Here is a 23,337-nt window from a genome sequence, read left to right as displayed (position 1 = left end):
CTATTCTTCGTCATTCTAGACAATGGTCTATTCGACTTAAAGAAATTTTTAACAAGGAAAAAAATGAGAATCTCTATGTATATTAGAGATTCTGTATGTATATACTCCTGCAAAAACATTTTATAGAAACAAATTTACCTGTTGAATCAAATATGACTACCAATCATTAAATGAAAAATGTTTATTTCAAGCTTTTATGGCAAGTTTCGTGTCATGTGAAGCAAATCCTTTGTTTTTCCTCCTAATTCTGTCCATCATTTTTGACTTTGTTAAAAATCTTAGACATGGAATCAATGTTATTAATCTCATTTTCAAGTTTAGCAGTAACTTTCTAAACCTGTCTTTTCTATATACTAAACATTTCTTTCAGGAAATTCTTTCATTCACTTATTTCTGACTGTGTACCATTTTTATCTTATTTTAGAAGTAACACTAAGGGGGTAAAAACAAGTTTCATTGCTGCCTAGTCTAGAATATTTAATATTCAAACTTTCTATTCTATAGACTGTTTTGGAAGATAAATCCATGAGCCATTCATATCCCTAACCCCCCCACCACCTCATTCACATAGCCACAAAATAGATCATCATATAATATACAATTTTACCTAGACTTTTTTTAACCATATCTAAATATTTTCATTTTGTATTTTATGGAGCTCAGATCAGCACAATAATATGCTTTAAGGAGAAAAAAAAACCCCAAAACATTGAATTACATTTTTAAAGTTTCAGTATCCACCCTAAGGACCTTTGGGAACTATTAATAGCAGACTGTATATAAAAAAATGTTATTCTCTAACTTAACAAAGATCATGTAGAGTAGCAAGTATTTTCCGTTTGCTATTGTTTTTCCTACTATTTATCTTTTTTCAATCTCATTGCACCTCATTAGTACCTTACGTAACCACTCATCTGGGGTTGCTACCCCATTTTCTGGATTGACTTCCATAATCATGATTTAGGAAGTGTTTTAAGATAAGGGATACAGGGACAGAAAATAGATCAGGGGTTGGCAGTGGCTAAGGGTGGGAGAGGGAGAATAGAGATTGACTACCAAGGAGCATGAGGGAACTTTTTGGAATGATAGAAATGTTCTCTAACATCTTAATTGTGGATGATGATGGTGACAATTGTATTTATTTGTCAAAACTCATTGAACTATTTTTTAAAAGAGTGAATTTTATTTTATATGAAGTAGACCTAAATAAACCTGACTTTAAAAATAAATACATAAAATTACCCAGTGATTGGGGTAGACTGGGAAGGGAGAATCCTTAACACCTTTCAAGTATTTAGTAAGTTCTGAGGCTCTTAAATGTTTTCCTATGCCATTTGGAAGAAGAGAGCTTTACTGGAAATATTAGAAACCCAGAGAAGAAAACTCTAATCTTTGAGGTATTTTTAAATTGATATTGATATTTCTATATAAATCTTTAAATCTTAAGCTTAGTACACATTAACAGGGCAAAGTAATGGGTTTTAGGTAATGTTGAAAAACTGTAAAATTCCAAATTAAAAATGTTTCAAGTTAAAAAAAAATTAAGTTACTTTAGTAGGTATAATATGGTCACAGACACCTACTGAAAATATAGCCCCTGTCTTCATCTGGTCTTAGTCTATTTCTACATTTTTTTGGTTATCATAATTAATAATTTTAATATACACTGGGGTCTAGATTGCAAAGCTTTTGTAAATTCTACTTAAATGTCACTAGTAGTTCTGTATTAGAAACATTTATTAGCTATTTCTGGTTGCTGTTTGTGATACTCATCAGAATGTTTAAAATGTTGATAATAACTAAATTATTATACCATCTTTAATCAGTTAGCTGTGAAAATGATTGAACACAGGCTTTAACTTGAATTCACACCAAAAAAATCAAATCAGTTTATAATTTCTACATTTAAATGATGAGTAGGATAATTTTATATATAGAAAGAGATAACATGAGCTTAAAAACTACGTGGCTGACCAAGGACTAATCTTAAAGTTTTTCCTCTCAGCTCTGAAAGTTACACATAGAATGTTCTTAGGCAAGTTACTACTTATTAAATGAGGTTATCTGTGAAGAATCTAAATTATTTTCTTCAAACTGGATCTGAAAATGCCAAGAAGAATGGAAGGGGGGAAAAAGCCTGCAGAATTCTCATCTACTTTGAAAATAAGTGTTACAAAAATGCTGCCTTATATCACATACCTTTCATGGTCTCATATTAGAAATAAACCTGAAAAATCAGACTAAAAGTCCAGGCCCATGAAGGCTTAAGTTGTTACTGTTTACAATATAGCCCTGAACAGTAAAATCCAGCTAACAAAAAACCTCAAATTTGGAAAACTCTGATTATTCTTTAAAAGATGTAAAATAGTCAAGAGGGTCATATGAGAAAATTGAAAACTTTCCAAAGAATATGCCTGTTTAGAGTTGACTTAATATAATGTGATAAATATCACAATAGATAGTCTTAACTTTATTAACAAGTCAAACACTTTTGTCTTTCTTATGCCTTTTTTGTGTGTTGTAGATAAAAGCCATCATGGCTTTGGTTGCTGTTATCCTTTTGCTAGTGATTATCAGTAAGTATTAACTGGATTACTTCTTTTGGGTGATATCATTTGTTTTGGAGTTCATTTTAATTCCCTTTTAAATTTATTTTCAGTTGACCTAGTATAACTGTCAGGATAAAATAATGGCTTCTAACCTGAGTCAGGAAATTTTACCCTGGAATCATGGATTTCTGAAAATGCTCCTAAGTTGTATGTAAAATTTTATGTAAAGTGCACATATACATTTTTATGGGGAGAGTCTGTATCTTTCATCAGACTCTTAAAGGGACTTTCCTACCCGAATCTCCCCTCTACTCTCTCCCTACCAAAAACAAAAATCTGGGTTAAATGATTTGCCCAAGGTCAAATCTGGCTACTGTTTTCCTCAGGACCACAATCTATTTTTTTATTTTTTACTAACTTTCAGGTATGGCAACTTGCATCTCAAAATATATGCTTAAATAAATAAAAAGTCCATAAATTTTCTCCATGTGCTGAAGTTATTTTTTTGTTTTTGTTCCTTTTTTTTTTTTTTTTAGTTTAATTTCAGTCAATACAGCATAACCCCTGCCCCTCCTTTTTTCCTTAATATCTTTTTTTTAAGGTCAGATAATTTTAAATATCTCCTTTCCTCCAAGCACTCTTTATCTGTGTTTTCAGTGATTTTATGAAGATAAGAAAATGTTTCAAAATAGAATTTGAAGAATTCAGTGATACTATTCTCTTTCTAAACAGGAAAAAAAATTTTGTACAAAGATTATATATTTATGGTGGGCAATTTGGAAAACATGGAATAGTAGAAAGTAGAAAAAATAAACTATAATCTTACTATACAGAGATAGCTACTATTAATATTACCATTGTATATATTCCTAGTCTTTTCCTATGAATATATAAACATTTTTTTCAAACAGAAAAATCAGCTCATATATATACTTTCTAATAAGCATATTGTGGATATTTTCCCATTTTAAAAATATTTTTACAATATTATTTTTATCAGCTATATGTTATGGTTATGCCATAATTTATTTGATCAAAATATTACTGCTGGATATTTAGGTTGTTTTGTGATATTTTTGCTTCTCCTTTCCCATTTAAGTTATTTAATATCTCAGATAAAAGTTCATTCCTTACTATCCATTTCCAATAGTGACACAGATATGTTTAGGAATGTTACTTCTAACATAGTATGTGAATCTGACTTTAATATATATTCCTTTTTTATTTTTTTCTCTTGCAGTTCTTATAGTTGTGAAATACCGTACTTAATTTGATGATGGAGATCTTCATTAAACAAGATCTGAGACAATAATAATAATAAATTGCTGCATAATTTAAATGAAACCTATGTATATAACTTTCAAAACTTCTTTTTCAAGAAATTAAGAGGCAAGTAATACTTCAAATTGGAACTTGAGAATGTCTAATTATCTTCTTCCCTTTGAACAAAATGTGATTTTAATAATTTATGTTTAAGGCAAAAATAACCAGCCTCTATTTTACCATATTCCAAGGATCTAATTTGAAACTAGATACTTGCCAATTCATTATTTGTGTATATAGTTAAACACTGTATATAGTTAAATAATAGTCACACTATTATTTTAATGGCTTAAGGATTTGAATTATTGCTTCAGGGTGGGGGATTGGGTTTGGGCTTAGGGACCTATATAAAACACCAAATCCTTATGCTAAAAGAGATATACAACTATTCAGTCAGTATTTGCAAGGGTATCATTCTTCTTACTTTACAATTACTCTGCAAGCAATTTCCACGTGTTTATATGTGTAACGAAAGCTAAATGTTGTAAATGTATTGTTGCCTTCCACTATAATTAAAAACACTCCAGTAAATCTATTTTGACTGTATAAGGAAATATATAGTAATTTTTTTAGCATTTGGACTATTGAAGTGGGAAATATGAACAGTGTGAAAAGTATAGTATGACATCATACTATAAACTGGAGATGATGAAATTAATGAGGAATGTCACTGAAGTGTTTGAAAATGACCCATATATAGCTACAAATAATGATCCAGACTGTTTTCTATTAGCCTCCAATAAGGAGGGACCGGTCATAATGTGAGTAAATGAAATCCAAGGTAACTTATTCCCTAACTTTATTTTAATTAATAGCTTTCCTCTTTAACTTCAACTAGCCCTTTTACCAGAATTGCTAAAAGTAGCAGACTCACCTGGTTAGAATGTGATACCTTTGTCCTCTCTTGATCATCCTCTGGAAGATGCATATTGTACTATAAAGTATCAACTCAGTCAACACTAATGAGGGATAAAAAGTCAGGAGTCTATTATGTTTTTGAGGAATGAACTTATATGCATGTGTGAAAATGTTATTTGATGACATATTGTACTGAAAATCTGAAGACCTGCTGCAGATTTAAAATTCCAACTCTTGTTACAACTTTTTAAAAGACTGTGAAATATTCAAAATGCACATGAATCAAGTTTTTTGTTTTTTTTTAAAGATTTATTTATTTATTTCTCTCTCCTCCCCTTCACCCCAGTTGTCTGTTCTTTGTGTCTATTTGCTGCGTCTTCTTTGTCCACTTCTGTTGTGTCAGTGGCACAGGAATCTGTGTTTCTTTTTGTTGTGTCATCTTGTTGTGTCAGCTCTCCGTGTGAGCGGTGCCATTCTTAAGCAGGCTGCACTTTCTTTTGCGCTGGGTGGCTCTCCTTACAGGGTGCACTCCTTGCGCATGGGGCTCCCCTATGCGGGGGACACCCCTGCGTGGCACGGCACTCCTTGCACACATCAGCACTGCGCATGGGCCAGCTCCACACAGGTCAAGGAGGCCTGGGGTCTGAACCACGGACCTCCCATGCGGTAGACAGACGCCCTAACCACTGGGCCAAGTCCACCACATGAATCAAGTTTTAATATACTGTGTGGTAGGTAGATGAGGCTGCCCATTGTACCATTTCTTTCTTTGAATTCCCAGGCATGGTTTTGGCAGTGTAGGAACTCTGAAACATTAACAAAATCAATAAAAAGTGAATATATAGGGAATTTTTTTTTTAAGTTAGGAGCCTAGGTAATCTATGTACAGGGCAATCAGTGGGTAAGTAACCAAATGCTAGGTGTCCCATTAATCTTAGCCTCTCTCTTTATCTGTTAAGATGTGTTATGAGCTTAACTTTAAAATGCGTCAACCTCCTTATGTTGTTTAAGCAAGTCAGCGTGATAAATACATAGACCACTACAGTATGTGGGGAGGAAACTTTATAATGAAATTGGAAATTCTGCAGAAACTTGTGTACATGGACATCTTGAGAATATGTATAACTCTCTAAATTTGAAATGAGGTTAGTAGAAAATAGCAGTATTTAAATAGGAAAAGAAATGTTCCTGTCTAGGTTTTATTTCTTTGGTCATTTTTAATTCAAAATATATGAAATATAAATATCTGTTTTTTATTTTTAATTCTACCAGATTAGTAGAGTCAAGAATGTTTTGTTTAGAATGGGAAGAAATGTTAAGGGAGAAAGCAAATTAAGAGATACTTAAGACACTTGCAGATCATGAAAATCTAAATATCACTAAATTTTATAGTTTTCTAAGAGCATTAAAAAATGACTGACCTCTTCACTTGGTAGTGTCAATTAATACAAACAACATTCTGGCAGCTAATAAATCCTTCAACAATATAGGATTAAAGCCCAGGAAAATGAGCATTTTTAGAATTTCATTAGCTAAAATTGAACATCAGAAATGTGTAACTGAGAGGTTAGAAGCAATCCTAATGTATGTATGTATGTATGTCCTTTATTTAGGATTAGAACTAAACTTAAATGTGGTTAATTTCTATTAGTTGATGTGGAAATCAGGTCTCTCCGTGATATATTAGTGAAGATAAAGAATATTTCTCAAAAACCGTTTCAGCCAGAATCCACATTTCCAGTGTTTCTTTGCATTAAAAAAAGTATGTCACTTTTAAAGAAATAATTATTTAAGAAGTAAAGGAAATTTCAAATTTACCTTACAAATTTTAGCCATAAAAATAAAGGAAGTATTAATATAACACTATTGTATATATGTAGTTCTCTTTGTATTTAAATATACTGCTGCTGAGAATACTGGTGGCAGGCATGTCACTTTGCTAGAACTTTGTAGTAGTGGTGAGACAGTTTATCATTTTATCTTTCCTGGTCTTGATGAATCCCGAAACCCTTAAAATGGCTGGCATGTTTACGACTTTACTGTGGTAACCTTGCAGGCATGAGCCTTCTTAGAAGAAAAAATATTTGTTGTTAAAATTGAAGCCAGGCCTACCTTCTTTCCCTCCCTTAATCATTCTTTTTTTCATTCAGTTCAGATCATCCTGCACTTGAAAAATGAAGTTTTACCTCCGTCAAACCTATCATTATTTAACAACAATGAAGAGCAACAGAAAAATTGAAGTAGCTTTGCAAATACTAGTTGATATCCAGTGAAATCAGGTCATTTTATTATCATAATGCCTGAAACTAGTTCTTGTGTCTTATGTTTAATTACAGAAGCCTTTTACCCTGTAGTGATTTTATGATTATAATACTGATTAATGAACCCCTCCTTCTGATTATAACTCAGTAATACCTAGGGTCTTTTGGCTCCTCTGTCCTGACAAAACGCACTGGAAATTGTCCTCAGATTTTATAAACAGAGGGATTTCTTGATTAAAGGAAAGTTCCATTTTGAAAATGGAACATTATCTGAAATGGAAGAAAGATAATTAGTACACATCAGATATAGAAACTTTGTGTTAGCTCTCCTGTAACTTGCCAATTATTATAGTCTTTCTGTGCTAGTACATGCCTATAGAAAATTATAACTTTCAGCATTTTTGATAGCAAAACTAGGCATCATTCAATTCTCTGTAGCATGTGGGTATAATGAAAATGATTATACATGTACAGACCAAAGAGGCAAGAATAAAAAGAAATTGAAATCTCTCATTGCCCATATATTCTTCAATTTGTTAAATAATCTTTCATATTTCTTGCCCACACTGAGTCTGCATCTACATCTGTATGAACACTGTGATTAGAAAATATGCGGGACAGTATTCTTTCATGTTGAGAACTAATGCTGTTAGATGTCCCTAACTCAGAGAATTACTAACTAAGGATAATGCACTGTTCTGTCCTATTAGTCTGATTCTGTGCTTTCACGTGGAAACGAGACTGGATTCTATTTTCTTTTCCAGTGGATGGGAGTGAGAACATGACTCAGTCAAAAAGCACCCATACATTTTAGAATGCAGTGCAGTGCTCATATTTGCACAGGAAATTACTACAAAGTAATAAAAAGACACTGTGGTTCCTAAAGAGGTGAAAGGTGCCTAACTTCTCAGTCCACTCTCATGGCACCATTCCTTAGCCTGAAGCAGGATTTAGCATTCTTGATGATGTTAGTTTCGCTCTGACTTTTTCTGGAAATCAAGTAGAATAAGTGATGACAGACTTCAGACTCTTTTATTCTGATTGTTTTATTCTAAGCTGCTTTGAACAAGTCCATAGGATTGGAAAGGAACACAGAACAGGATAAATGTAAGCTTATGAAAGCAAGGGCCACACATGTTTTTGTGTCTTCCCAGCACCCAGCACAGTGCTATCCATGGGGAGATGCTAGATAAATGTGTGTTGAATGAATGTTTAAAGAATGAATGTGCCTAGGAAATCACAAAGACAGCAGTGTGCTAGCATATAAGTGGGCATTGACTTCTGTAGAGGTCACCTAAGAGGTGACATGATTAACCTAACAAATAGTAGAGCCTTTAGCCTTTAGCTGGACATAGGAGTGCTCTTTTATACTAATTGATGATAAAAATATTTTCCATTAGGTTCTTTGTATTTGAAGAGCTCTTGAAATCAAATGATCTATATAATATTTTAAGGCTACAAAGTAAATTATGTAAATCAGCAGAGATTTTGGTCAGTAAAATGTCAAAAGTCAAACCATAAGAAAATTAAAGCACTTTGTTTTATGCCTTGGGTACATGTTATTATTTGAAATGCCACATTACTTTATTTAACCATTTTGATAAGTGCCTTTAATGTTTTAAGATGTATGGTAGGAGATTAACAAATGTTATAAATGATATGTGCCCTGTTATCTAGCTTCACTATTCTTCATAACCATTTTACCAGTGTTTCAAAGTTTAGTCATTTGTGTTCATATCAGATATGTATTTGTAGCCCCTCTATAGTAAACAGTAAAATAAACTATTTCATAGAAAACAAAAATTGAGCACTTTGGCTTATTCAATATGTGTTACCTGTTGCCTTAACTTCAAAGCATAGTTTATTTAAAATAACATCTGGCTAATAGTCCCTGACTTAATCCATTCCAATTTCTCAAAGTACAGAGACACCAGGGGAGGGGGTAGGGTAGGAGGAAGAAAGGTATTCTTTTTAAGACTATGCCTTGAACTATACCTGATATACAACCTATTGACAGAATCTGGGAGGAATTTCTAACTGTATAATCATGGAGTCTCAGTTGTGGAAAAAACAATTGGTGGAATACTCATGCTTTAACTCAGTGCTTGGAAGAGAGGAAGGTGAATTTCTCTTTTCTCGGTATTTATACCTTGGCTTATGGATCAAATTCATATGTCCAAGTCAGAAAACCTAGCACTATCCCTCCACTGCATGAGTGCTGCTTTTAGAGGCAACCAGAATAGTGTTCATTCTCTCCAACCCTTTTCCTCCCACGTGCTAAACTATCTTTTCAATACCCAGAAAAAGTGTAGGAGAGAGATGGTTTTGGGGGCACATCGTACCCTGAGATACATAATCTCCACAAATAGCATGCAATAGCAAGGAATGGAGATGGGAAAGCACGTGGGTAAGTACATTCTGAGAATAATATAATCCGACCATTCGGTGTGTGTGAGAACCAGGTGGAAAGGTCAGATCCCATCCAAGTCCAGTAGAGTCACTCTTAGTAAATGCCTATTAAACACTAAAAACTGCCCTGGATCAGTGAACATCACCCTGCTTTTCAGCTGTTGGCATAAAAAATGGGTTTTGACTAATAGCTAATTGTACAGCTGTGCACCCACCCTACTTATTGAGTAACCAGGCTAGATCTCAGGGTGTGAAAAATCATTACATGGGCCCTCTGAATAACACTATAGCAACAAGGGAAAGAACATCCTCCAGGATCATTCCCAGCAGCATACAAAATACTGTTTTGTTTTGTATTTTTCACTTACAAACAAAAATGGGAGCAGATATAGTTCCTGAAACAAAATGAAAAAGCCAACTCTCACTGGGGAGAGGATGTGTAGCTCAGGGGTTAAGCGCCTGCTTCCCATGTTCAAGGTCATGGGTTCAATCTATGGTGCCTCCGAATGAATGAATGAACAAATAAATATAAATAACACAATCCTCTCTTCCCCAGTTCCCATCAGCTCATGCTCATATCTTTGCTCAAATAATGGTTGAATGAGTGAGTCAGTAATCTTGAAGATGGAAAGGAAGACCATAGTTGTGAAGACAGTGTACTGCAGGAATTAAATGAGATTTTAGAGTACCTCTGCATCTGCAACAGGATACAAGATATCAGCTCCAAAATTCAAAAAAATATATAAGTAGAAAAAAGGGTGAGATAAAGAAACAAATGAACTGTAAAGACAAATCAGCTAAATGGGAAGTAGGTTAAATAAGTAAGGATTGTCAGGAAACAATTTTTGCTATAAGGAAGCAAAAATTAGGCTTGCCTTAGCCTTCTCTGTAACATTAAGTTCTAGAACACTAGAACAGCATCTTCAGAGTTTTGGAAGAAGTTTTGACTCAAGAATTTTATACCAAGCCAATTATGTACTTAAGAGTTCCCTCCCCTCACTCTACCCCAACACACACACAATATTCTTAGAAATATGAGAGTTTGGAAGATACAATATCCTTGCCTCTTTTTTAAAAAGACTGGAAAATTTACATAGTGCAGAAAGCTAAGAGAGAAATCAAGAAAATCAGATCGTTTCACTCTTCTATTTAAAAGCCTTGGGTAGATTCTCATTGTACTTATAGTAAAAATTAAACTTTTTACCTTCCTTGGTCCAATCAGTTGTTGCCAGGGTGGCAAGAGTCACATGAATCAAAACTTAGATAAGTCAGAATCCCTACAAAACACAGCACACTCAACAGAATTCAAGGAGAGTTTAATAAAAAGATAAACAAAGAAACTACCAGGGATAATGCAACACTGACACCTGAAGGGATGGAAAAATGGAGAGGTTACCTAAGCTTAGAAGGATAAGGTCTGGTGGAGAGGCCTATCTTGGCTTTTGATCAAAGGATGCAGCCAGCTGTAAGATCACTGTAGAGCAGGTGAATTTACAGGGAGAGAGAGCCAAGAGAATAAACACCCTGACCTCATTCTTTATCCACATGACTGGGTGTTGTTTTCCTTTGTTAGAACCCAACTAGAAGCTGCAGGGCAAGGAAGTCCAGTAACACAGTCCATATGGGTCACCCTCCTAAAAGCAGGGTAGAAAGTGCGTTTGATGTCCGGATCCTATCCCCTAGCTATTGTGAATTTTGGCTGCTAATGGCTCATTCTCAGTTTCTTCCGAGAATTGCCCTCAGCTAAAGGAAGCCCCTTCCCCTTGGAGATTATACCCCACCCTTATAGGTACCTGGGAGCCAATGATCAACTGAAATTGGGATCTAAAAGGCTGGCCCTTTGCCTCAGATGGGACAAGTCTATGTTGTGATTTAGGCTTCAAAGGATGCACACACCCCTTTGGATCTGGCCAAGGCTAGACCTTACCTGAGACCACATCCTCGCTAAGCCACATCCCCTTCCTTATCCTGCTTCCCTTGATCCCTCAGAGGTTTCCTCCTGAAGAGCATTCCCCCAGCAAATCACATGTGCCTGAATCCCTGTAGCAGAATCTGCTTCTAAGGAATCCAACCTAAGATAGGTGGTACGAGGGGTGGTCTTAGGAAGCACTCTAAGGATGGGATTCTGGAATTGGAGCAGTAAAGATCTCATCGTTGGTGGTAGTAAAGAATTGATATTGATAGTCCCTGGCATGCAATAGCAGTGTAGTTGCTAAGACAATCTCTGGTTAGGTCGTATTTCAGATATGATGTGGAAGTTCTTTGGGTTATGAGGTACAAACACAAATAGCCAGCCTGCCAGCCAGCCAAGAATGCAGGTATGGCAGCTTTGTTAGATTAAAGGGCCTAGAGGGGGAGATGGGAAAATGAGGGTGGCAGAGGGGTCCAAGGATTACCTTACCTAGGCTCCTGCAAGGGTCCATAGAGGAGGGAAGGAGAAGAAAAAGGTGTGGTTTCTGGGCTTTTGCCTTTTATTGTGACCCAGAGAGGGTAGGGCTTTCCCATGGATGCTGGGGATTGGCAGCTTTCAACTACACAATACAAAAGCAGAAGCAGCAAGGTCCATTTGGAGAAGCTGAGGGCAGCACCTATTATCCAAGCCATATGGAGGTATAGGCCCTGGTACTTATGGTGACACCCAGGACAGGCCTAGCCCTGCTACTTATACCAGGGCAGGACTAGCCAGGGTGATCGCTCAGCAGGGGCATTTATGACTAAAGCTGGGCAAGATGAGGCTCCAAACATCTTTTAAAAAAGGATTTATTTATTTATTCCCGCCCCCCACCTCACCGCTTGCACTCCAAGTCCATTCGCTGTACTTTCTTCTGTGTCTGCTTGTCTTCTCTTCTTGTCTTCTCTTTAGAAGGCGCTGGGAACCGGTCCCAAGATCTTCTGACGTGGGAGAGAGGCACTCATTGCCCAGTGTCCCCAGCTCCCTGGTTTGTTGTGTCTCTCACTGTCTCTCCTGTGTCTCTTTTTGTTGTGTCATATTGTTGCACCAGCTCTCCACACCATGCGGGCCAGCTTGCTTTTCACCAGGAGGCCCTGGGAATCAAACCCGGGACCCTCCATATGGTAGCTGAGAGCCCCATCGCTTGAGCCACATCAGTTTCCCCATAATTTCTTTCATGCCACTACAGATGGGACAGAATATAGGTAGAAAAGGATGCATAAATGAATGTAATATTTCTGGCATTTTATAGGAACAGTGAATATAGTCATTATAAAAACTTTGGAATGGGGTTGCTACTGCTGAACACCATATAACTTTGAAAAAAGAAAATGACAGGTGCAGGGTAATCAATCATGACTGTGAGAATTAGAGAATCTCCTTGGACATATTTAAAGAGACTCTCATTTTATGAAGCCGAAGGGCATAGAGAGCTGAAGACTTAACTGTAAGAGTGGTAGAACTTCAGAGAAGGCTGAATTCTTAGCCTAGGCAAGTCTTTTATGTCAAAGCTGGGGTCTGGTAGGAAAGGAAGGAACTTTGAGACTTGAGATGGGAATATCTTCATAGATGAACTCGAGAATCTTGCATCCCCAGATTTCCTGGATCTGGGCCTGCAGAAGTGACCAGATTACCTTCTTTGAAAGATAAAACTCATTTTCTTCTTCACCCCCACTTGCTTGAAAGCCTTACATGAGTCAAGTGCCTTATGAGACAATGTTTGCCCATCTCTGGATCTGCCTGTCCGCCAGACCCATAATCCCTCTGGAGTCAAGACTCAGAGAGAGGTTTCACTTTTTCCCCACCACAACATAGGTGATATGTGACAGAGCTGAAGCTGGAATCCAAGGCTTCAATATGAAACTAATTACTGGGTCTTTTACATCATGGCATCACCTTGCACTAAGGTGCTTTTCCTTTATAAATAAATCTCTAAAACTTTCATTGAATCACATTGATTCCATAGTCAGTAGAGATGGAAAACAAGTGGTCAATATCTTCTTATAAAGAAACATTATAAACTCAGACTATTAAATTACTATGTAGTTGGCTTTCTTGTTGTATTAGGGTTGTCCAGAGAAAACAGAAGCAACATAATATGTATATATCCATGTGTATATTTACTATATTAATATTTCACTATTTAATTCACATTAATAATATAATATTATATATATATATATATATATATATAAAGAAATCTAAGGAATTAGTTTATATGACCATGGAGGCTGGAAAGTCTGAACTACGTAGGACAGACCCATAGGCTGGAAACGTCAATAAAAGTGTTATTGAAGTTCTTAGTTCAAATTCCCCAGGGGAAGCTGGCTAGTTGGAAATTCTGGCATGAGCCAGTGTTGAAATTGAGACAGAAATTCTTTTGACCTCTCTATTCATCAGCCAAAGTGGTGCTGATGCAAAGTACCAGAAATCTGTTGGCTTTTATAAAGGGTATTTATTTGGGGTAAAAAATGACAGTCCCAAGGCTGTGGAAAGTCCAGCTCAAATTATCGTAAGAGGTACTTTTTCACCAAAGTTAGCTGCCACACGTTGAAGCAAGATGGTGGGTGATCTCTGCCTGGTCTCTCAGTGCTTCCTATATCACTCTCTGGCATAGGGCTAGTTTCTTTCTGGGCTTTCTCAGCTGCCCAGCTGCTCTGTTCTCTTCTACTATCAGGCGAATGGCTCATCTCTCCCTGGGGCCCCAGGATCAAACATGACAGAACTCTCTCACTTCCCATGTGTCTTTTTGAGTGAGTGTCCATACCAATGGGGCAAGGACTCAATCTGAGTCATGCCCCACTAATGTGGTTGAATCAAAAGTCCTAAACTGATTTTATTAAGCAAACATGATACCTTTGAATTTAATACAATCAAAAGGTATCACATCCAGAGGAATTGATTAGTTTATAAACATAATCTTTGTGTTTTGGGGATTCATGAATAATCTCAAATTGCCACAACCTCTGAAACCTCAGTTCTTACTTGTAGGACCTTCAGCTGATTAAATGAGATTACCCACATTGTTGAGGGCAATCTCTTGTTGGTTGTAGATGCAATTAACTGATTGTAGATGCAAATCCTATCTATGAAATACCTTCAAAGTAACAAGTAGGCCAGTGTTTAACCAAATAACTGGACACCATAACTTAGCCAAGTTGAGCGTGAAATTAACCATCAGTCATTGTTTCTACTTTCTCATCAGCAGGGCTGGCTACATAATTTGCAGGCACAAAGCAAAATACCTTTCTCAAAAAACTGGAAAAGTGCTGTTAGAGGACTAATATATAAAGCTTTTTTCCATTAAAAATATTTTTTAGTTATAAAGCCTAATAGGGATAATTATCATAATGAGAGAAATTGAAATTTTAAACTGTTCAAATGAATTTTACCATTCATCTTTACATTGTACAATGCCAATTTAAATGTAAATATAAGAACATTTGTGTGTAGAACCACCAAGGTTACACAATTCATACTCTGTGATTTATAGATGCATTTGTATTTCATCTTTACTAGAACAGTGAAAATGCTGCACAAAACTGTTTTCATTTCACTCCTTTTTTTTATTTTATTTTTTAAATTAGAAGGTTACATTAAAAAAAACATAAGGTTCCCATATAACCCACACCTCACTCCCCCACCCCAACCATTTTTGCAAATTGTATATTTTTGAAGATATATACATCACAAAAAAGTTTACATTATAAAAAACATAAGAGTTTCTGTATACCTCCCATCCCCCCACCCCACTCCTCCCACACCAACAACCTCCTCCATCATTGTGGCACACTCATCGTACTCAGCGAACACATTTTGGAGTACTGCTGCACCACGTGGATAATAGTTTACTCTGTAGTTCACACTCTCCCCCAGTACATTCAGTGGGTTATGGCAGGATATATAATGTCCAGCATCTGACCCTGCAATATCATTTGGGACAACTCCAAAGCCCCCAAAATGTCCGCTCATCACATCTCTTCTTCCCACTCCCTGCCCTCAGCAACTACTGTGGCCACTTTCTCCCTGTCAATGGTACAATTTCTTCTATTAGTAGTCACAAAAGTTTTATAGTAGAATATTGGTAAGTCCACTCTAATCCATATTTTATTCCTCCATTCTGTGGGACCTGGGATGATGATGTCCACTCCACTTCTGTATCGAGAGGGGGCTTAGATTCCACATGGATGATGGATGCAATTCTCCTGCTTGCAGTTGTAGGCATTGTCAGTTCCCTGGTATGGTGGTTGACCATCATCACCTCCCTGTTAGCTGACCTGGGTTAAGTCCAATGAACCAGAGAGTAGGAGTCACAACTCTGCTGAGGCAGAGGGCCCAGCTGGCACATGGACAGTCCAGAGATTCAAGTCTCCTGAGTATTGACCAATGCTAGCACCAACCAGAGATTCATTAAAAGTGACAGAAGAGGCATGTGTAGAAAGTTCACATCTGAGTCCAACTTCATCACACTCAGGAACACAAATTCCAAAGTAGGGCCCACTGACATGGTACTGAGCTCCAGAGCTATCTGCCATGACCATATGTCTGTGGGTCTCCATAGCCCTCAGAAGAACCAGTACCTGGGGTTGTATCTACTTGGGCTGTTTCTGGGGTCCTGAAAAATATGGAATGCTTCACGAATTTGCATGTCATCCTTGCGTAGGGGCCATGCTAATCTTCTCTGTATCATTCCAATTTTTAGTATATGTGCTGAAAAGCGAGCACTCATTTCACTTCTTGATTTGTGCATATTCTTACCAACACTCTCTACCTTTGCCTTACTGCTGAGTAAATAAGGACTTAAAAGATAAGGAACTAGGGGTTGCCCTATTTTTCCCTTTCCTTCTATGTTGTCATTTTCAGCATAAGCAATTGGCTAACACAGGGAAATAACAGAGTAAGAAGGATATGATCGGGTTCCTAAATCATCATTCTTTCTTAGAAACCTTCTCTCTGTGTTCTTTCTGTGTTTGAAGTAAGTTCTGGTTCTAATACAAAGCTTGGCCTTCTTGGAGCTGTCAACACCTGGTTTTCATGATTGAAGATGCTTTGATACGGAACATGAGCCCGGAATTCTGTACACCCATGATGCATGGGATGTTTGGTGAGTACAAGAGTGAAGTGTGATAGGGAAGCCAGGAAGCAGCCATGAATGCTATATGTGCAAACGTACAGCAAGGCACCACACAGCTCCTCTGTCTCACTGGCCTTACAAAACCTGAGTTACAATATAAAATTATCAAGAAATTCAAGACAGGGACAGCAGAACTTTCATCAAATTCTTAGAGTATGGCCTGGTGTGACTTCTCTTGTTGCAAGTCCTTGAAGCAGGCCCTGTTCATCAGCAATTTTCTTGGAGCATTTACAAGTTCTCCACATCTGCCTTAAAGCATGGGGTCCCCCATGGGGTTCAGTAGTACATTTTTAGTAACATAGACTATACTGGGAGAATTATCACAAAGCTTGGTGGTTCTGTTTCTGTTAATATCGGTATCATGTTAACTTTTTTTTTTTTTACTACTTGTTCTCTGTGGCTGATTTATTCTCTGCTTGTTGTCATTTTTTTAAAGATTTATTTTATTTATTTCTCTCCACTCCTTCACTGCTTTGCACTTGCTGTGTCTGTTCATCCCCGTCTCCCTCGGAGGCATCAGGAGCTGAACCCTGGACCGCTGATGTGGGAGGGAGGCATCTAATCACTTGAGCCACCTCTGCTCCCTGCTTTTTTGTTGTGTCGCTCATTATGTATCTCTTCCCTGTGTCTTCTTTTTTTTTTTAAAGATTTATTTATTTATTTAATCCCCCGCCCCGCTCCGCTCCCCTGGTTGTCTGTTCTCTGTGCCCATTCCCTGGGTCTTGTTTCTTTGTCCGCTTCTGTTGTCTGTTGTCGTCAGCCGCACGGGAAGTGTGGGCGGCGCCATTCCTGGGCAGGCTGCACTTTCTTTCACGCTGGGCGGCTCTCCCTAGGGGGCACACTCCCTGCGCGTGGGGCTCCCCCACGAGGGGGACACCCCGGAGTGGTAGGGCACTCCTTGCGCACATCAGCACTGCGCATGGGCCAGCTCCACACGGGTCAAGGAGGTCCGGGGTTTGAACTGCAGACCTCCCATGTGGTAGACGGATGCCCTAACCACTGGGCCAAGTCCGTTTCCCCACTGTGTCTTCTGTTGCATCATCTTGCCATGTCAGCTCACTGTGCCTGCCCGTCATGCCAGCTCGCTGTCCTCTCCAGGAGGTGCTGGGAACTTCTGCCCTCTGCTCTGCTGTGTCTCTCACCATGATTTTCTTCCTATGTCTCTTTTTTCATCTTGTGATATCAGCTTGCCATGCTTGCCCATTGCACCACTCCACTGTCTTCTCCAGGTGGCACCAGGCACAGAATCAGGTACCTCCCACATGGTAGGTGGGAGCCCAATTGCTCGAACCACATCTGCTTCCCTGCTCATTACCTTTTATATCATCTTTTTAAATACAAGACTTTTCTCTGGCTCAGTTTCTTGCTGTGTGCATTTCTAATATCTCAGCGTTATGTTTCACTTCTAAATTAGTTGATAGTTTTGGGTTGGTAGGACCACATTTGATTCAGCTTTGTATCCTGGTCCAAACCCGACAAGCAAGTATTTCACATTTGTTGCATTGATTAATTTTGTTTTATTTAATTCTCACAAAAACAGTTGTCCTGATGTGGTACTTCTACTTGTCACTCAGTCATTTATTCACTTATTTATTGGATCAACAAGTAATTTATTAAATACCTACTCTAGGCACTCTCCTCTCCTCTTTCAGGCTTCCTCTTTTTCATTTCTCCTCTCTCTTTTCTCATCTTTGGAACAAGAATGAGAAGCAGGGATGGTTATCATCAATGTCAAGATGCAGAGAAATCACTATCATATTTCTAACTCACCCCTTCTTAAATCTCATCCCATTTGTTACTAGCCATTTACCCCACATGATTGGCAGATTTGTCTCTTAATATTCCACCCACTTTGGTGTGACTTGCAATATCAATGAAATATATTTCTTTATAGAACTCAGTCATTAGCCATGATGGTTTGGAACTGTATGTACCCCCAGAAAAATCACGTTCTTAATGCAATCCATTCTTGTGGGTGTGAATCCATGATAGTAAGTAGGCCCTTTTGATTAAGTTACTTCAATTAAAGCATTGACCTGTCCTCTATAACTAGGATGAATATGGAGAGAAAGAGAAAGAGCCACTGGAAGCAAGAAGCTGAAAACAACACAACCAGAAAGAGAAGGGAGAGACCATGAGCCTTGCCATGTGACAGGAGTCCAGGACCATAGGCAGCTGGTCTTTGGGGAGAAACTATTGCCTGATAATGCCTTGATTTGGACAATTTTTTCTGAGCCTCAAAAGTATAAGCTTGTGCACTAATAAATTCCCACTATCAAAAGACAATCCATGTTATAGTATCTGCTTTTGGCAGCCCAACAGACTAAAACATTAACTAAAAGCAGTAAAACAGCACTAGCCCTAAGCAGGGAGATATTCAAAATATTTAACAGTCAGTACAGTGGGGAGGAATGAAAGAGGGCCAGGGCAGGGGACACTCAGTTGGCTCAGGGCAGCCCCTATTTACCAAAGGGAAGGCAGTATTTACAAAATTTAAAATCAGTGCAGCTCATACCCACCGGCTAAATATCAGCCTGGCCACAGGGCAATGTTCTGTTGCCACCCCTGATGATCCCTCTTTCTGTCTGTGGACTGGTACAAACCCAGACAAATTGTCTATATTAGAACTTTCTGAGTGGCTGTACCTCTTATTGCAGCAGTCTGATCCAAAATGGAACTCTACAACAACCACTGTAACTCTGGTTCCCTTTAGCCAGATAAGCACACAGTAGGCTTACTGACAGGCCTAAGGAATTGAAGAGAATAGAGGAAAAGCGAAAAGAAAGATGAGAGAGGTGTGAGGAGAAAATATGCCACCTGCAGTCACTCAGGAGCTGCGTGATTTGCCTGTGTTCAGTTTTAAGCACGAGTTCATCGAAGGCAGCTACGGTTTTGCAGAAAGAGCCATGAGCCTGTGGAAGAGAACTGTGTTCAGATGCTAGGATAATGTGAGGCATCCTAATGTTGCCTTTTCTGAGGCTCATATCCTCTCTATAAAATGCGTAGGACAACATTTACCTCACAAGATCCTTGTTAGGATTCACTGCATGATTATTAACAAAAGTGCACACAATTCAGATTTTTTTGAGGGCTCGGCATTAAATGTTGACTCTACTTTGTTGACTCTACTTCAAAATAGGTGCGAGTCTCAGTGAATCTGAATGTAATGTGAGGAAGTGCAAAGCTTTACTGAATCTGTAAATAGTGTAACGTCTACTTTCTCTAAATCTGTTCCAGAAAGAAATCCTACTGGTCAGGTGGTTGTGTTATTGTTATTGTTGTTTAAAAGCCAAGTAAATATCAATTGGCACCAGGAAGTGCCCTGTGTGTAAAGGAATTAAGTCTTACAGATAATTGTAACAAAATCAATAAGTGCCTAAAACACCCCATCACATCTTTTACCCCCACCTGACTGTTCCACTTTCCTAGTCTCTTTCCTGTTCACAAGTTCTGACTTGGTGTAAAGTTGGAATTAGAGTGCAACCGATTTGACAAATTTCCAGCAAAGAAAGTATAACGGAATGCCCTGTCCTCATCATCTTCTCCCTTTCCTTTTTTCCCTCCTTTTTCTTTCTCTCCCTTCCCGCCCTTCTTTTACTCGCCTTCATAGTCATCGTTATCCTCTCTGGTGTTTCTAAATATTTAAGCACTGACAGGCACAGTGCTATGTAGTATATATGCAATATCACAACACTGGTAATTTTGTCAAACTCTATTGTTGAGGATATTAATCCCATAAACAAGCTTATTTTCTTTCCACTATAGTAAGAAAGTGAATCTTAAATAATTTAAATCAACACTATTAATAAAAACCAGTTTTGACCTGGGACATTTGTCAATATCTGGAGACGTTGTGGGTTGACATATAGGAGGAAGGAGGGGAAGGGCTACTGGGAACTAGTCGGTGCAGGTCAGAGATGCTGCTAAACATCCTACAATGCACAGTCCCCACAGCAAAGAATTAACTGGCCCAAAATGTTGATGGTTCATAAACCCTGAGATAAACTCATCTTTTACAGTGTTTGGAATCAAAGCTCCATTAGGAAAAACAGGTTAGGGTTAACTCTTTTACATCAAATTATACAATTTTAATACAGCATTAATTTTCACACCTTCCTATAATCATCAGAACTATGTTTCAAAGCATTTAAAAACAACTACAAGTCATAGTACTTTTTTATGCCTACAAAGTAGAGAGTACAAAAATAGTTCTTTGGTATTATAAAAAATAAAATTTTCTCAATGGAAAAAAATGTTACTGGCTCGGTGAACAACGGATTCTTTTATTAAAAGAAAAACAACTGGGAACACATTTGTTTTGAAACTTTCCCCCTTTAACCTTCAACCTTGCTAGCAATCACCGAACTCAATCTGTTCACTGTGCTTTAAAGAGAAACTCTGTATTGCTCATCTTACTTTCCTGGAGTTGAGGCGCTTCTTCGGCACTGCAAAGGCAGATTTAAAAGAACAGTTTTGAAAGCCTCTATTTCACACCAAAAAACACCAGCCCCCTCCCCACAAAAGCCAACCATTTCCTTAGGTTTTTGTTTTTTTCATTTCTGATACTTAACTTCATATTCTTTTACCTAATTTATTCAATGGGACATTTTCCTTATTCTGTACCTTTCCTTCAAGTAGTGTCAGGTTTTATTTTCTGGCTTTCCTAAAAAGTATGTTTCCCACAATATTTATGTTATCCTTTTCACATAAAAAACCAAAACTTAGGTTGTCTTCTAAAAGTCATCTCTGTAGCATAGCCTGATTCTTACTTGTTAATGGCTTTCCCACTTGAGCTTTCTTCAGGTCCACAGCCAACTGTGGATTTAGCCAAACTGGCTTAGTATTATATGTGCCTAAAGTGCCAGGAACAAAAGCCAGGCATTTTGGATCTCATTTTTTAATGTTCACATTCCATTCATTTAAGAACTTCTCTTCCTTTCCCTTCACCTTATTTCCAAACAAAATCAGCTTTCAAAACAGGGCTCATTCTAGAACCACGAAGTCTTGTTTACCCTAGAAACTTGGCCAGCAGATTTTGAATTCTGAACAATATGCCCTATTTAAGGAAGGGGAAGAGAGGAAAGAAAATAGCTTTCCCAGAAGCATGCAGCTAAAAACTCTTACCAATCTACTTTTAAAATTTGGAATGATTTCTTCCTTCCTTACATTATAAGACTCATTGAGGGCGATTGTTGCTTGATGACTTTCAAAAGCAGCCAAGTTTTATTTTTGTAAACAGATAATCTCTTGCCCTCATCCTGTCTAGTCATTAGTAGCTCTTGACTTTGCCCATTCACCAGTAGTTTATAGTTTTCCTAAAAGAAAGTTTTCATGAGATACTTGTACTGTGTTAATTGAAAGTATGTCATCTTTAAAGAGACTTATGATTTCCTTTAGGCATTCTGCTTGCAATTGTAGTTGATATTACCAAGCAACTATTGGATCCTTGTATTGGCAATCGCTCCTAATTGTAAGTTTGCTCCAGATGTGATTGAAATAATCATAAGTATGTTTCAAAATCTTTCCAACTTCCCCCTAATGAATTAATTTGCTTAATACAAATAAATATTTAGAGTAAGATTTAAAGAAATAGATATATGTATATATATTTGCCAACTCACACACCTAAAAAGGATAAATTTTACTGTATATAAATTTCTTTAAAAGATTTATTATTTATTTCTTTCCCTCCTCCCCCCCCACCAGTTGTCTGCTGTCTGTGTCCATTTGCTGTGAGTTTTTCTGGGACCTCTTCTATCCTTATCAGTGGCACCAGTTATCTGTGCTTCTTTTTGTTGCATCATCTTGTTGTGTCAGCTCTCCATGTATGTGGTGCCATTCTTGGGCAGGCTGCACTTTCTTTCGTGCTGGGCAGCTCTCCTTACTGGATGCACTCCTTGCATGTGGGGCTCCCCTATGCGGGCGACACCCCTGCGTGGCAGGGCACTCCTTGCGCACATCAGCACTGCGCATGGGCCAGCTCCACACGGGTCAAGGAGGCCCGGGGTTTGAACTGCAGACATCCTATGTGGCAGGCGGACGCCCTATCCATGGGGCCAAGTCCGCTTCCCTGTATGTAAATTATACATCAATAAACTTGACCTTTAAAAATTGTATTACAGAAAATACAAAGATGAAAATAAAAATGACATGTATTCTCTTTGCTTAAATATAATCACTATGAACATTTTGTTATATTTATATTTAGTTTTTATATATAAATATGTATTTATAGATTTATGGTCATTTTATGTATATAGACTTACGATTTACTTATTTCATTTAGAAAAACATTGTAAATATTATTGTTCTGTAGCTTTATTTCTGACTATTCTATTTCCTGTGAAATTTCAATCATATCTATAGAGCTTAGTCTTTACACACTATTTATAAAAAAGGAATAATAATTTTTTTCGTTAAACAATAATGACAAAGATATGGCATTCATATAGAATTACTGGCTTAAAAAAATGATTTGCAAATCTCATGGAGTTGTATAGTAGATTATTACAGGTTACCAGGATTGGAGTGGGGGAAGTGCAGGGAAAAGGGAGTTATTGCTCAATGGGTGCAAAGTTTCTGTTTGAAGTGATAAAAAAAAAAGTTGGGGTAATGAATATTGGTGATGGTAGCACAATATTGTGAATGTAATTAATACTAGTGAATTATATACCTGGAAGTGGTTAAAATGGGAAATTTTGAGTTATATATATGTTACTACAAGAAAAAGTTTTTTAAAAAGTGAACAGTTGAGTATATTCCACCATTGCTAGGAATGAGAGTTGTCCTTTCCTTCACATATATGCTTCTGTGGCAGGATTTAGAGAGAAGAGTAGTATAGTGGATATACCA

General features: G+C 37.5%; 1 protein-coding gene and 1 non-coding gene across 14 annotated transcripts in view; one reads left to right on the top strand and one right to left on the bottom strand.

Annotated features, from left to right (window-relative positions):
* The window catches only part of VAMP4 (vesicle associated membrane protein 4), a 54,433-nt gene extending 45,639 nt beyond the window's left edge, over nt 1-8,794 (top strand). For 5 of the 13 annotated variants that reach the window (XR_011645497.1, XR_011645492.1, XR_011645494.1 and 2 more), the window contains 3 exons: nt 2,525-2,576; nt 3,790-3,938; nt 6,881-8,794. Coding sequence is in view for 6 of the 13 variants with exons in the window: in XM_012523803.4 (XP_012379257.1) it covers nt 2,525-2,576; nt 3,790-3,818 (81 nt within the window). In the remaining 7 variants the exon portion in view is untranslated. Of the gene's footprint in view, nt 1-2,524; nt 2,577-3,789 lie in introns of all 13 variants that reach the window. The other 8 variants (XM_012523803.4, XM_071207575.1, XM_012523802.4 and 5 more) reach the window with 3 other exon arrangements.
* Nucleotides 8,795-15,969: 7,175 nt separating this feature from the next.
* On the bottom strand, nt 15,970-16,076 carry LOC111763251 (U6 spliceosomal RNA). The gene has a single exon (XR_002796151.2). It is a non-coding gene; the product is annotated as a U6 spliceosomal RNA (small nuclear RNA).
* Between the last annotated feature and the right edge of the window lie 7,261 nt (nt 16,077-23,337).

This window comes from Dasypus novemcinctus, chromosome 13 (assembly GCF_030445035.2).
Source record: "Dasypus novemcinctus isolate mDasNov1 chromosome 13, mDasNov1.1.hap2, whole genome shotgun sequence".
NCBI classification, from domain to species: Eukaryota; Metazoa; Chordata; class Mammalia; order Cingulata; family Dasypodidae; genus Dasypus; species Dasypus novemcinctus.
The sequence above is the reverse complement of the archived record's forward strand: the minus strand, read 5'-3'. Positions and strand labels throughout refer to the sequence as shown.